General features: G+C 42.0%; 1 protein-coding gene across 3 annotated transcripts in view; it reads left to right on the top strand.

Moving 5' to 3' along the window:
* Positions 1 to 14,955, top strand: part of ST18 (ST18 C2H2C-type zinc finger transcription factor) — a 683,846-nt gene extending 668,891 nt beyond the window's left edge. For 2 of the 3 annotated variants that reach the window (XM_069621036.1, XM_069621035.1), the window contains exons 21-22: positions 2,570 to 2,713; positions 11,085 to 14,955. In XM_069621036.1, coding sequence (XP_069477137.1) covers positions 2,570 to 2,713; positions 11,085 to 11,225 — 285 coding nt within the window. In that variant the 3' untranslated portion in view covers positions 11,226 to 14,955. The remainder of the gene's footprint in view (positions 1 to 2,569; positions 2,714 to 11,084) is intronic. The other variant, XM_069621037.1, reaches the window with a different exon arrangement.
* Positions 14,956 to 15,196: the final 241 nt, after the last annotated feature.

Below are 15,196 nucleotides of genomic sequence, written 5' to 3'. Positions count from 1 at the left end.
GTCCTTTCCATGGGGCATGCCCCCATGCAAATGAAGGATCTCTTTACCCTTTGCACATGCCCATATTACAGAAGCATCAAATGGGCAAAGATGCCCCAGGGGGATGTGGTCAAGAATAAGTGTGATTCATACAAGACATCCTTTGGGAGAGGGCATGAACAAGCACTATTCATGTGGCAATTGACACATTCGAAGCATTTGACCATTTACACGTTGCACTGCATCCTTTGAAAAATTGTAGAGGATGCTGTCATAACTAGGGGATCAGCAGACAATTCAAATCCAAAACATTGGTCTCTTTCTAAATTGGATAGAACTAAAAACAGGAGATAGGGTTTGAACTCTTTGAATGAGCCCCCAGTCTTTGGCTCCAAAATGTGTAGAAATGAGCCAGCTTCTTCTAGGAACATCCTTCTTTCGTCCCCCAAGCAAGCACACTTTCTCTGTGGTAAAACAGTCACTCAAAGTCTAGGGATTTCATTGACCTGTATTCGTCTATTGACACCTTGTTAGGTCATTTTCATATTGGGCATGTTGCATTGGTCCTGCTGGACTTCTGGAGTACCTAACAGCATCACCAGTTGTGCATTGTGTTATCTGGGTGGGAGTCAGGCATCAAATTATTTCCCTCTGTCTTAGCTGGTACTTCCAAGCCTTCATCTTTAGCCTGACCCTTCTCCACTACTGGTTGATTTGGTTCATGTTTGAGACTTGGGATACTGTGCTATTTCTACCTATAATCTCCCCTTCATGCATGTTCTCATACCCCCCCTTCTTTCTTAGCTCACCTTCTTTCAAATATCCTCTCCCCTTTACGCCTCTTATGCCCCTCTTCCTTCTTCTCATTATTCCTACTGTCATCTTTGCTTCCTTTTTTCTCATTCTTTTTTGCCCCCTCTCTCTCTCCGCTTTAGTTTCCACTTTTTGTTCCTTCCTTTCCACTATCTGCCCCCCCACCATTCTTCCACGCAGCTTGTTTCTCAATACTCCAATTTTCTTCCAGCTCTGATCCCATATTCATTTGTTCGCCTCCCTCCACTCTGTTCCCACTTTTGATATCCTCCTCTTGTCCACCTTTCTACATCTTACCCTACTCTGCTGTGCCTCCCACTCTCCTTTCTACTTCAGGCACCCTATTTCTATCTTCACCACCTCCTTTCAACGTCTGATGCTCTCCTCTCTTCTTCTCCCCACATCTGCTTGTGTCTCTTCCTCCTTCACCTCTGAGCTTCCCTTTTGCACTGCTACCTTTGCTCTTAAAGCTTCAACATCTGTGCTGCTTCTCCATCCTTGACCCATCTCTCTTTTATCCCTGTTTTTTTCTCCTCCTCCCCTCTGGTTGTTTCTCTATCGGTTTCACGTTTCTCTCCACGTCCACTACTTTTTCCCCTCCACTCCTGCTTCCCATTCCTACATAGTCACTTCACTTGTCTCCTCCTTTGCTCCTTGCCACAACACCACACTCTAAACCACTCCCCATTTTCCAAAATCTTCACTTCCACACTAGCCTGTCTGCCCCGCTCCCATTTTATTCCTGCAAAGGGGTCAACTTGTGTTTCTCAATTTCATGGTGAAAATCCCATATGAGCGTGCCGGGTGACTGGCCATTCCTGCAAGTGTTATTACTCAGCGTTATGCACCATTGCTCTGCTAATCTATGTGATAACATATCCTGCAATGATCATTAATTAATTTCCTTGGTGGTGACAGTAACTGATGTGACAAAGACGCAGAGTCTTCCATTTTCTATTTTTATGCATCGCCCCATGATCCTGATAGTTGCAAGTGTGAAAGGACTGGAGACATTCTAGGTGCCTGAACTGCGGGGTGAGACACGTTTACACCCTGCTGTCTTTTTATGGAAAATATCTCTGTTGGACAAACCACAGATGCCTGTGGAGGTGGCACCATGAAGATCAAGCTCTGTGGTGGTGTTCTTGCATTGCGCCCTTTGATATAACTTATCTGTATAATAGTTGTGGACTGCATGGTGAGGAAAACAAATGAGGCTAAAGATAGAATTAGGAGACTGGGGGATTCTCTGTATATCCATTGCGGGCCTGCATCACAGAATGGGTTATGGTCCCTGTCCGCAGAGGCACCCCACCCCCATGATATATGATATGACATTTATAACGTGCCTATACACAAGTGTTTCAAGGCATCTACTAGCCTCAAGCATAGGAATTCGTCCCAGTGCACCTAAGAGTGGGTGGGTTTTGGAACTGCCCACACACTGATGGGAATTTTCAAAGTGCAGAAGGTGCACTCAAACACAATACGAGATCAGCTGTTTCTCCCATCCCTTTTACTAGTTTGCTTACATGCATATACACACCCGGCTTGTTCGTAAAGAGGGCTACCTCTCAGATTGAGGTATCACATGTTTGTAACAGCTTTTCTTATGCACTATCTTCAAGTTACCACACACATCTGAACTCTAATTGGTAACACTATCACTCTGTAGGCCTCTCGCATCTCAAGGTCATATGTTTGAAAAAGAGCATGAGGAGGAAATGTCATTGTCCTTGGTATGTATTCTTCTCAAACGTGCATGTTTTTATTGTAGATTATATCAATGGAGAGCAATTTGAAAACAATAGAAGAGGAGAACAAATTGATAGAACAGAACAATGAGAGTTTGCTGAAGGAGTTGGCCAGTCTCAGTCAAGCCCTCATTTCAAGCCTTGCTGAGATCCAACTTCCACAGATGGTAAGACAGGAAGATCACATTTGTTTCCATGTGTGGGTATGGGGGTGGATAATACTTCTTTCTTTGTGTGATTGTGCTCCTTTAACTCTTCACGTTAGGGGTTGGAGATATTAACCCGAAGTAACCTTCAAGTCAGCAAACTCTCATGAATGACAGGTACCTTGTTACCAAAAGGAAAGGGTAGGAGGGCAATTATCGACATGCTTTCCTTCAGCCTCTGGGGCATGCTTCCTAACCACTTGGTGAATGAAGGCCCAGTTGGCCAGATTCGATGCCATCAATCAATAGCAAACACCTACTGCCAGAAGCTCATGCAACCAACAAACCTCCATTATTTTGCCATGTATCTTGGCATGATGTCCTTAAAATGTAGCAGAACATAATATGCCACTTGAATTCTCTTGATCGTACCTTTCTTTAGGACAAGCAAAAGAAGTGATCTTCTGAATAGTATACATCAAATGGCAAAACCAGGTGAAAGGGGATTCCCCTGTCCTCTCCATGCATATACACACACATTGCCATGTCTCCATTGATCTGCTGGCTACTTGTAGCTTCTTTAGAGAAAGGTAGACACAATGAAGGTTTCCAACTAAGTGCATTTGAAGCACTTTGGCTGGGCCTTTTCTCCTCTGTTTGAAGTATTCCATCAAACCTGCCAGGTGGCGGTCCCAGCTGTTCACCACAGGTCCCCATGGAATGTTTAGCAAAAAGCCCAACTAGCATACTGATGTCACCTGTATTTTGTTCAGTTATCCAGCTGCAACACAACTCGAGTATTTGGATGCAAAATGATTAGATACTTCCTCACCGCTACAAGAGAACCCACCATACAGTGCCCCTATATTTTGGATCTTTGATGGAAGGAGCCCACTGCCTATTCGTGCATGCCTCCAAAGTGACTCAAGCAGCGTTCTCTTCACAAATGTAATCAAATGTTAGGAAACAAGCAATCCTAATTTTGAAACCTTTGACATGGGGTAGGAATGTATGTTTGCTGCGAAAGCGTGTACCAAAGTAAGAGAACGTCTGAGATGTTTTAATCCATAAGACTTTCCCCCCTTTCCATTACCAATTATTTTCACTTTGGAACACTGATTAAAAGGGCGTTATAAACCCAGAAGGATGAAAGGACCCCATGCTGATATTGCAGGCCATTTTTTGTTTTGTGTCAAAAAATCATATTTATGCAGTAAGTTTCATGGCCTTGAAATCCAAAGAACAAGGCACAGAGGAGACTAGGGGAAGATAGTGTTAGCTATGTAGGGGCGTAAAGTCCATGAAGGGATTTGTTGACAAGAAGCAGACATTTAAAGCATAAAGATAAGTAATATGCATTGCTAGGGATGCTGGTAGGTGTGGACCTTTTGCATTCCTCCTTTCCCAGTCTGAAGGGAACATACTGTGAGCAGTACTTGCATTGCAGTACACACATGTGCCACACACATTCTCTTAGATGTTGTGGCGTGAGTGTGTCTATACTTCAACAGCGACGCGTTTAGTTGGAAGGGAGAGCAGCTGACTCTCGCATCACTCCTGTACTGGATTACACTTTGAGTCACATTATATCTCTTGATATCAGGTTGGGACCCTGTGCATGGAAACGGATGCTACATCATTCACTTGTGTTGTCCGACGGCATCGTTTTTTTTTAACAGAAACATCCCTGTCACGGGCAACGATCTCAGGTTCCGTTCCACTCATCTTTGAAGACCCTTTGACTGTATTTCACAAACCGGTGCAATATATTGCTTTTTACATGCCATTTTGGAAAGGGTTGCCATGTATCAAACAGCCTTCAGCCGATTTACAGAACAATGAGTGTGGTCTCGCACTCTGTATTAACATCTTTACTTTTGCAGCTGTATCCCAATATGGTGTCCAAGCGGCTACAATGATATGTATGTACAGACTTGGAAATCCCCACAAGGGTGAATGCAAACCCAGACCCTCAATCCCCACCCTTGTCGGAGCTTTCAGTTCCCAGAAAAATCTCATGGGCAAGGTATGATCAGGAATCCTGTCATGGAAGCCCCCTGGGTGAGGGTTCAGTTTAAGACTCTGCAGGCAACCCTCTATCCCAAAGGGCAGCAACCACGCAGCTCCCCAGTTGTTCTGGACTACAACTCCCATGATCCCGCACCATAACTTTGCTGGATGGGCCTCATGGGAGCTGTTGTCCAAAACATCTAGTGAGCCAAAGGTTGCAGACCCCGGCTCTATGCCTCTGCCTTATCCACTGGGTGCCTACGTGTGGCCTGCATGCTCCTGTAATGGTTGAACTTATAATTGCCCATTTGCATAAGGAATGAGACCTAAAAACATGGACAGCCCTGTTGTGAATGCACAGGCTCAATAGCAACCTCATACTCCTAGTTCAAAGGCGGCAGCACAAGCACCGAATGCTTCTTTTGTACTCTTAAAAGTGAGAGACAGCAGAAAGCAAGCAGTATGTACCCTTGCAATGTCTGCACATGTTTTCTGGTGTTTGTCCAGGTCAGGGATTGTCAATGGCAAGAGAGAAAACATCTTTTGGTTCTGAATGGAAACCCCTCGTTGTCTGACTGAAGTCTCATACCAGTCAATGCAGTAACTTGGGATGCTGCTTGATTAAGGACAAGTATTTGACAAAGATGTCGTTATATTTTTGACTGCACCCTAATAAAAGGGTTTGTGGGCAGTTTGCGAAATCCAAAAGATATATATACACGAAAATGAAATGAATCCATAAAAAAATCTGGGTTATTCAAAATGTAATGGTATCTTACTTCCCCCAGGTAATACTTACAAAATATCCATGAAACTAAATATAAAAATCAGATGGGCAAGGTGAGTTCACTTTGCTTCTGAGAATCTGGAAAATCAGTTAGAAAGTTCCTTTGATTCTCTGGCTCAGAACCCTAAGAGCAGGCACCACTGGGCACCTTAAAAGGCTCAGGGACAAAAAGCATGCTCTAGAATGCACACCCAAACCACTCATGGTGTGAAGGCACGTGGCCGTCGCACTGTGATGGTTATAGAAGGGGTCCCAGTCTGAAAGTCTGCCTGTATGTTTATCTTTCACATAAATAAATATTGGCACATGGTTCCTGTTAAATTACATCATTTCACCTACCAAAATACCCATAATAAATTGCACTTAATTCATGTGGTTCAATTCAGTAGTATGTGTACTAATGCAATTAGCTATGATCACAACGTTTCTTTTCCCTACGTATTCTTCCTTCCCTTGTAATTTCACCATGTGTGTGCAAATGTGGCCTGGCTGTTTTTTGGTGCATGCATGGCAGGTGCTGGTCGGAGAATTTAAAGCACAAAGAAGGCTTCAGGACAAACGGTAATCATGGCAATCTGGCAGACATTTTGAAGTGGAAGCTTTGGGAATTCTCGTCAGTGACAGATGCACAATTTCACCTTCAACAACAAAATGTTCCAACTGGGGCTAAATAATTATTCAAATATATCAACTCTATCCAAAATGTAAAATGATATACAAAAGGCTTTACATGAGTTAAATAGGAAAATGTATCAATGTTTTCATCAAAATGCATCTCTGTTTAAATTGGAGGCTTCTAGACAAAATTCACATTTTCCCAAAATCACCACGTTTGTTAGAATTTCTTACTACCTCATGCATCCATCGTTCGTATCAATTCATTCCTTACCAAGAAACCACTCACATCTAAAACAACAACATTCTAAATTGTCTACCAGCACTAGTTTTGGCACTGGGGTCCAATACATTGTTTGCCCCCTTTCAACAATCTTTACAACAAAAATAATGCAATTCAAACACAATTTGTTTCTAGAAACGCAATCCCATGTTGACATCACAATTCAGTATTTTCAAGTAATGGATGATCAATAAACTTCATGTCGGATTAGTTTTTCTTTAATTCCGAGACAGCCTGAGTATAACAAAAAGCAGAATATTCAAGAGAGAAAGACGGAGAAAAACAGTATGATTCTGCAATGTGTGCACCTATTGGCATCCTTCGCTCCCAATGGATTGATCCCAACATATTTACTGGTTAATGTCATCTCATGTTTCTTCATTTTAACACACAACAATGATATTCGACTTCTTAGTGATACATTTTAACTTTCACAGTCACTATGTAACCTATAGAGATTAAACACTCATCACTCTACCATAACAAGCACTAAAAAAGCCAATGTATTGGGTATAGCAAATATGGGGATACCCTTGTTTGTGCTTGGGGGATTTCACACACAAAAATGACTTCACAGCACAACAGGTATACAACCGTCACCTCTTGTGGTAACGTTTGGCGAGGGCAGCATATAAGCTTCAGAAGGAATGTGAGCTAGCAAAGGAGGTTCCAAACATCAATAGTACTGGGGTACCAAAATATAAAATAATGTTTCTACTAAAAATAAAATACTTTACTTAAAATAAAAATACCAACACACTGATCATAAACATTACAACCAACCCATGTAAGAGAAGACACAGACTATGCAGATTTAATATGAACGAGGCACTCTGAGTATGCTGAGTATAAAGACTGCCGGAAAGAGCAATATTTTCTGCAAACATCTTAAAGTCCAATGAAGATGTCTTTAAAAATGTAAGGGGTGGGGTTTTAAATGTCATTAGGCCCCTTTAAAACAGACCAGTAGAGCGGAACCACCACACACCTTTTAGGCTTATCTTTTGGGCCTCAACAGCATTGACACAGGCTTCTAGGTACTTTACAAAGGGCTGGGTCGGTGTCAAGACATACGAGTCTGTGGTTCCCAATGGATCGAATGTGTCGAGACAGTCGGTTCGGCTCCAGACGGTCCAACAATGCGATGCAGACTTGAAACGGTAATCAACTCCTTACGGTGAAGTGCAAGCAGGCCCTGGTTCAGTCGGCATTTCGAAACGGTAAAATTAGTTTGACAAGATCCAGTGATGCAATATGGTTCTTCAGTGGCAATTAGCTGAAACACAGCTGGAGCACATTCTGGCAATAGTCGAGTCAACGGTTCGAAATGGATTAAAAAGCAAAGAGTTTCAAAAGTCTTCATGGATCCTGCAGCAGCTTGAAAACTACTACATCACAGAGTTGATCTCCTACACTCTACTATGAGCTTTTAGCTCTTTCAAAAATGATCATAAACCTGTCTCTAAATTACACACAATTATTTTTTCTTTTATTGCCAACAAACATTATTGCTAACAATTTTTTATACATTTAAACAGTTTTTCACTGAGTATTTATACTTGTACAACCAAAATTAAATATCTTTCTGCATTACCTACAAATTAGTTCACCACTGTGAATTCATTTTGTAAATTGTAACTCAATACATTCCTGATAAATATATTAATTGTTCTGAACCTTGACCAATGAAGATGGTATATGAATTGTAGGTCCAACGTGTTTCGAATATCCATATATTCTTCTTCAGGGAAATCTACCATCTATGTATTTTAGAAAAACATATATTTCAAGGTTTTATATTGGATCACTAAAAAGACTGGAAATATAAAACAAGCTAAACTTTTCAGAAATTATAACCAAGCTGATTGTATGTACACACTCTAGGTGTGCGATGTTAATAGAAATTCAATATCTTAATGGATTTATCAATACCGAATCTGTGAGAACGGGAAACACAGTCCCTGTATCAAATACTGTCATGCTCAAAGGAGATTACCACATGAGGAATATACGGAAAAATCGAAATAATTAAATTGCTCATGGGTCTTGCAAACAAGGAGAACTCCTCTCTCTTTCAGTTGTTAAAGTTCATCCGTCTTAGACTAGTTTTTCCTATTAATAACATTCAACACCAGTCACCTTACAGTCTGAATTTAAAGACATAAACTATTTATTAAGTATTGCTCAACACATATCTCTCTTACCTTAAGTCTTGTTGTACATGCTAAGATCATGCTAAGATCAGCTCTGCAATGCCGAAACCATTATCTTAACAAAACCGGCATTATTTACACTGATCGTGTCTAAACTCTTTCACTTCTTGATGATGTCATCAAGAACTGTCGAATTAGTGGGTGCCATATTGAAATGTCAACAACCTCAATGTACTGCCTCAAAGAGAAGGGGGAACACTATTTTGTGTTTCTCAAAATAGTAAACTTTCAGCATTGTCTCAGTAGAATGGAAATCTCCAATCTTTAGGAAATTAACTAAGAGCTTAGTATTACCATAAAATGCATGGCCTCATAAATATAACGAAACCAAGCTTGAAAATTGATCAAAAGCAGTCAAAGCAGCACAAATGTAGATTGATATGGGAAACGGGTCCGAAACGTGTCCTTGACTCCTGGGGGACCCCGTCCAGGGACTACAGGGATAAGGGAAGTCTCTGCCCGGCCCTTCGGATGGCAAGGAGCACTTGCAGTGACTGTCACCTCCAGTTAGCAGGACCCTTTTTCTAGTGTTCATGCAGAAGGTGGACCTTGTCCACACGGCGTTCACTCCAAATGTTCTTCTAGGATGGGTGAGAGAAGGATCTTTCTCCCTTCTTTCTCCCTTCTTGTAGCCCTTATCTTCACCTCTGTTGCAGAGGACACTGGGCCAATTATGCCCTGTTTGAGGTATAGACAAAATCCTTCTTCTGAAGTCCAAATATGATTCAGTTAAAGTGGAGGGCTCACCCCCTTCTATAGTCAACATATCACAACTGATTCTTTTCCAATCTACTGTAAGTGTCCACTCCTGGCTGATCTTGTCAATATATTTTCCTAGCACCCGTGATATCAGTCACTGAGTGCTTTGTCTGCATTATGTGGGGAGTGGACACATAAAGTACGAGTGGCCTAAGAGATTCCATGATGGTGGAAGCATTCCCTGAACTGTTACTCCTCTCCTGGCTACTCAAACTCTACTATTTCTCCTGCCTGCACGGATTCAACGAGTCTCTTGTAATGATCACACTGGTGCCACGTTCCTCTTGATGGGAAAGCCTATATATGAAGCACAGGTCCTCTCCCCATCACATTGTGGGAAGATCCTGTTCTCCTGGAAGATGACAGGTCTTGCCTGAGTGAACAAAGGATTGGCTGATCCCAAGCGGTCTGGGTGAAACTCAGTACCAGACAGTCTATTAAGGCCCTGACAGAGTAAGTCGCAAGAAAACCAAGCTGACAATAAAATTACATCAATAGGTTTTGACTAGCATGATTGCAGTTTCACAGAGACCACCATGTCAAAACTATGCATGACTTATATTTAGATAGTTATCTGCCAACTGGACCAGGGAACACACCATCATATAGTTTGGAGTAACTGTTAAAGACAGTTACTGGCTGGTGGATCTTTGTGTTTCTTCTGGTTGTTTGCAGGAATGCACATGTTTCTCTGTAACTGCTATGTTGCCAAATTAGAGGGCAGCTGTTGAAAGGTGTCAGTAGACAGGCTCAGCAGAGTTACATGTTTGCATTATAGTTTTCAGCATGAAGCATGCTGAAAGCAAGTCAAGCTCACTTTCACAGGAAGAATTATCAGCATCCTTTTGTGCTACAAAATGCAGGCTAGTCTGCCCTCACTGGTAGCATTCTGTCATAGTGTTGCATTTGCCGCAAAACCTTTCACACCAAAGCGGGATCAATGCCTGATTGTATCTATTGATTGTCTAGAGACCCTAAGGTCATGAAACAAGGGCAGTTATATCCTAGACCACCTGGAGCAGCAGTGGCAGAGAGGACTCCTGTAGGGTGAGCTGAATCATATTAACCCCTGTCAAAAACTTGTCTTGGGCAGCGTGAATTGTAGACCAACCCTATGTAAGCTCTCCAAGCGAGAGGTGGTGTTGTCGATGTCCATTTTTAATGCGTGGGCAAAAAGGCAGACTGGAAAAGCATTCTCTTGCTTACAGCAGGGTTCCAAGAGTACCATCACACTTGATATCACTGAAGATGCATTCGGGGCGCTGGAAAAATACTAGGGGTGCAAAAATAAGAGCACGAATGGAAGTTTTGTTGGCATGTGCACCCATCACGCTGGTACACCCAGGCATTACTATGAATTAGGGTTTGCTCATGAGCTGTTTGTAAACCTACTAGTGTTGAATAATCAGTGCTGCTCTGCTTAGATTAATACATGTTAACACAAATTAAGATGATGTATGCTCACATTTCTATAATTTCAGAAGCACACTTGTCCTCATTGCTTTCCGGGGGTGGGGACATTATCAGCTTTTGTAATGATCTTTCTTGCCTCGCTGGGGCAGTGCTACACCTAACAAAGATCTCTAATACACTCTTAAACACAATTTAGAGGCGATATTTACTATGTGTTATATTGTACATGTTGTATACGATATTGCATTCTTGCTTCTGTCCATCGATGCCATAACTAACATTGCTCTACAATGTGTGTTTTGCTTTCTTTAGGGGCCAATCGGCGAGGAGAATTTTGAAGCATATGTAAACACCTTGACAGATATGTACAGCAATCTGGAAAGGGACTACTCCCCGGAATGCAAAGCTCTGCTTGATAGCATCAAGCAAGCTGTGAAGGGCATCCATGTGTAGTCTGTGAAAAGCCACAGGGCAATTGACAAGACTTGGCAGCAGTAAACTCCTGACGGACACATTGGTATTTGCGGACTGCTGATGGCGGTGCCCTAGGCTACCACCTGCATGTACAATTGCAACATTGCACTAACATTGCCCGACACCGGGTGGAGAAAATGGCAGCAAACAAGGGATCCGGACCACGGAAGGCTTCAAACGTTGGCGGCCGATGCACTCACACTTGACACTAATGCTGGCCCACAGACTGTTCTTAATGCACTTGATTTATGTTTGTTGTTTATTTCACGTCATCTTCTCCTGTGTTGTTCTTTTGTCCTCGGTTCCCTCGTGGAAAGGTAATGTAAAGAAAAGTGTGTGCCGCTATTTTTTTATATTTTTATTTATATGGGATCAAAAAAGCTTTGTTTTATCATGTTAACAGCATTTTGACACCAGCCATATTTATTATGTTTAATTATGTTTGCCAAGCGCAATTTAATCATTGCTGTAACAAAAGGTGCGATTGTGTTAATTAAAAATCTCGTTGGGTTTGTATGAACCATTTCTGAAAGCAATTAGTACTTCGTAGACAGAGAGTTTTATTTTTGGTACAACATGTTGCTTTCGATTTGGCTCCAAACCAGAAATAGGTTTGTTCATTGCAGCGACAGATTATCTGAGGAGATGCAAGATAGAAGAAAGACTCACTCAGACGTGCCACCTGCAAGTAGTCTTAGAGCTTTTGAGAAAACAGAGACCCAGATTATATACAATAGTGCGATGGAATCTTGGAGCCTCTTCTCCATCTCATACCCAATATTCAACTGGGTTGCTCTTTTTTTGAAGTCTTGTACAACTCCAGGCCTCGAGGGCCAGAAACATGTCGGATTTTCAGGATACCCCTCACTAGTATTCATGAGATGAATTTGCATACAATGATTCTAAATGTAGGCAAATTTGGTCTGATGAATATTAATGAGGGACATCCTGAAAACATGGGTTAGCAACATCTTTTATTGCTCTAAACAAAGTTATCTTTTAAAATGGCCGGTGTTGGCTTTTCCGCTTTCACCTCAATGCTGGATCGTCACTCTGGTTTCTGCACAGCTCTTCTACTCTGGCACTTTGGGTCCTACTGTTTGTAAACCCTGGTCTTCATAGGTGGGGCCTTGGGATTGTTGACGCAGGACAGTAGTATGCATCTAACGTTCAAGTCACCAGCAGGGGGGAAGTACTTTGGTGCAAGAGTGGAATTACAGTCTGAGAATGTGGCCTCATTTCTGGGCAAGGGTCACTTTGCCTAGGTGAGCATGTGTTCTTGCAGGCCCTCTATTCCCAACCATGACTAAAGTGCCAGGCTATTATGCAAATCTATGAAAAAAGGACGAGCATACACGTCCTTGGCACTTAAGGGGGACCACCAAATCGTGGTCTTGGCAAATCTGTGTTTCATGCCTGGTTGCACTGTTAGTCTTTCTCAAACCACTTTGATTTATTTGTATAAGTAATCAAAACATATGGGGTGAACTCCACCAATAATTCTGAAATAAAGAGACATGTGAAGCCATGGGTAGATCCAAGAGAACCACGCACTGTTTGACAAAATGTGGGCCACCATGCTCAACACTAGCAATAATGACATATAGCAATCAGAGTATGACTTGAATATCTGTTTTCCTAGCAACACAAGAATTAAGTTTACCACACAGGTTATCCATAGATACTGTGGCTAGCAATCACACTCTCAAACATGCAAGGTCATATAGCCTGTACATTTTGTATCTGTTGACAACAATGTGGCGTTTTCACTGTACAAAGAAATAGCTCTTGTTTTGTTTAATAGGGTTGAGTGTCTAATTGGTGTAATGAAAAAATGTGCGTCTCTGTTTCAATAACGCCATGACTTTCTTGTAACATGGTTTGCCTATAAAGGAAAGTAGTGGACACGACCTTTTGCTACTGTCCAGCACATTTCCCGGTTTGGCCAGACGACAGAGAGGATGTGCATTCTTCCATCTGACAGACACGGCTGCCTACGGAATCAAGGCAAGCATGCAGCATGCACACTGTGGGAGATAAAGTTAGGTTGCACCGCTGCAAAGAAGCATTGTTAGTATTGCATTCCAATTGCAAAGTGGGGCTCAAGTGAATTATACATGAACCAGACGTCTGACTTGACCAGCACCTGATTAACCAGTTCCGATTCAAGTGATAGGACTGCAAGATGTCCACCTGCATCATTGCACAGTGTGTTGAATACACGTAACCACATTTTCAGAACGCACCCAGCCAGCCTGGAGTCCTTTAAACACCAGCCTTACTCTCCTGCCGGACCACTGAGGGCACCCGCATCCTTAGATTGATGTCAGCATCAATAACCTCGCAAACCATTCTGCGGTTTAGTGGTGGGCTTATTCCGGTGTTGCTGCAATGGCAATTAGCAGTGGCGTGTAGCATTATATCACACAAGGATGACTAGTTAGTTCAATTTGTCAGTCATCCATCTATACACTTCTCAGTTATCTATGGCCAGCCAGCCCCCTCCACTAACGCGCAAACGGGTTCTGGCAGTTGCGTAATGGCCGAGCGCGGAAGTGTTTCTGCGTTTCAGGGAACTTGAGGTGTAAAAACCTTGCTTGAAAGTGTGTGCACTTGGGCGGGGGCCCATGCTTTCGGAAGACGCTCAGAGGACCAGCGAAACTGCCTTTCTTTCAATGCACGTGCGCCGCGTGCATAGGTGCCTCAGTGTGACTGTCCTCGCTGCCCTCGTGCGTCTTTATGTTTTTCTGTGGCACAACAAAAGTGTTTATTTTTACAAGCGCTACTTTTATTTGGCGAGTACATTTTCTGGAATGCACAGGTGTGGTATGCACAATAGTTCTAGTAGTTGCTACTGCCGAATGCAGAGGCCAGCTTAGGTGGAAACGTCAACCCCAGTGAACCCCACTTGCATGGGACTTGATCTACAGTTTGAAAATACAGATGGACATAACTATTAAGACTCACAGTATCCTATGGACTTGCAGGGGCAGGAAACCTATGGCTGTAGAGATGTTTTGGACCGCTATTCACCTGATTATTCACCATTGACTCTACTGGCTAAGGCTGATAGAAGTTGTAGGCCAAATCACCTGGAGTGGCACAGGTTGAATACCCCTGCTTTAGACTCTGGTGTGATACTAGGATCTGGGTTGATGCCTTGCGTGCCATCTTAATGTTTGGGTTTCTGCAGGCATTATTTTTGTTTTGCTATATTAAGGTATTGTACTGGCCACAAAGAAAACCGCACCTATTTGATATACGTGTTAATGAGATAATGCATTACAAAGACTACAATTTAATTCACTAAATAGCTGAAAAAATTGTCCTTTATTTTATTTAAATTAAAAAAACGTGCACACGCGTTGTATTTATTATTATAATTTTCTATGGCTTCAGGTTAATTTATCTGTGTGTGGACTGTTTGCTCAGGACGTTTTGTGAAGTATGTTTCTATTTATTTGCATCCTTTGTACGTAATTGGTGTGTTTTTTGTAACGTGCACTGATCATTTTCTGTTTATCTGCACCCACGAGCTACGCTGTAAATGATAACTTTTGTAAAGAGAAATGATGTATGTGTCCTTTTTTTAATTTCAAGTAGTTTGTACACGGTTTCTTCATTAATATTTCTTACATCAATGCCAGGAAATAAATTATGTTCTGTGCTGTACATTTTGTGTATGGTAGGAAATAAACATTGAAACTACTTTCATTGTTTCGAAATCTCTTGGTGGCTCCTCCAGTCCTAGTTGATTCAACAGCAGGCTTTGTTTCTCTGCACTGATGACAGCAGCATCAACCGCCTAGATGCGACTTAAGAGCTAAGTAACTCATCCCAGCTCTGTATTCGTTAAAATATTACAAAAGCAACCATCTATTACAAGAGCAGTGTAATACATGAATTTGCATAATCAAATATGTTTGAAATAAAGTATACACATCCTATTT

This window comes from Ambystoma mexicanum, chromosome 5q (assembly GCF_040938575.1).
Source record: "Ambystoma mexicanum isolate Mex_15411 chromosome 5q, UKY_AmexF1_1, whole genome shotgun sequence".
Lineage (NCBI taxonomy): Eukaryota > Metazoa > Chordata > Amphibia > Caudata > Ambystomatidae > Ambystoma > Ambystoma mexicanum.
This window is presented reverse-complemented; position numbering and strand designations above follow the sequence as displayed.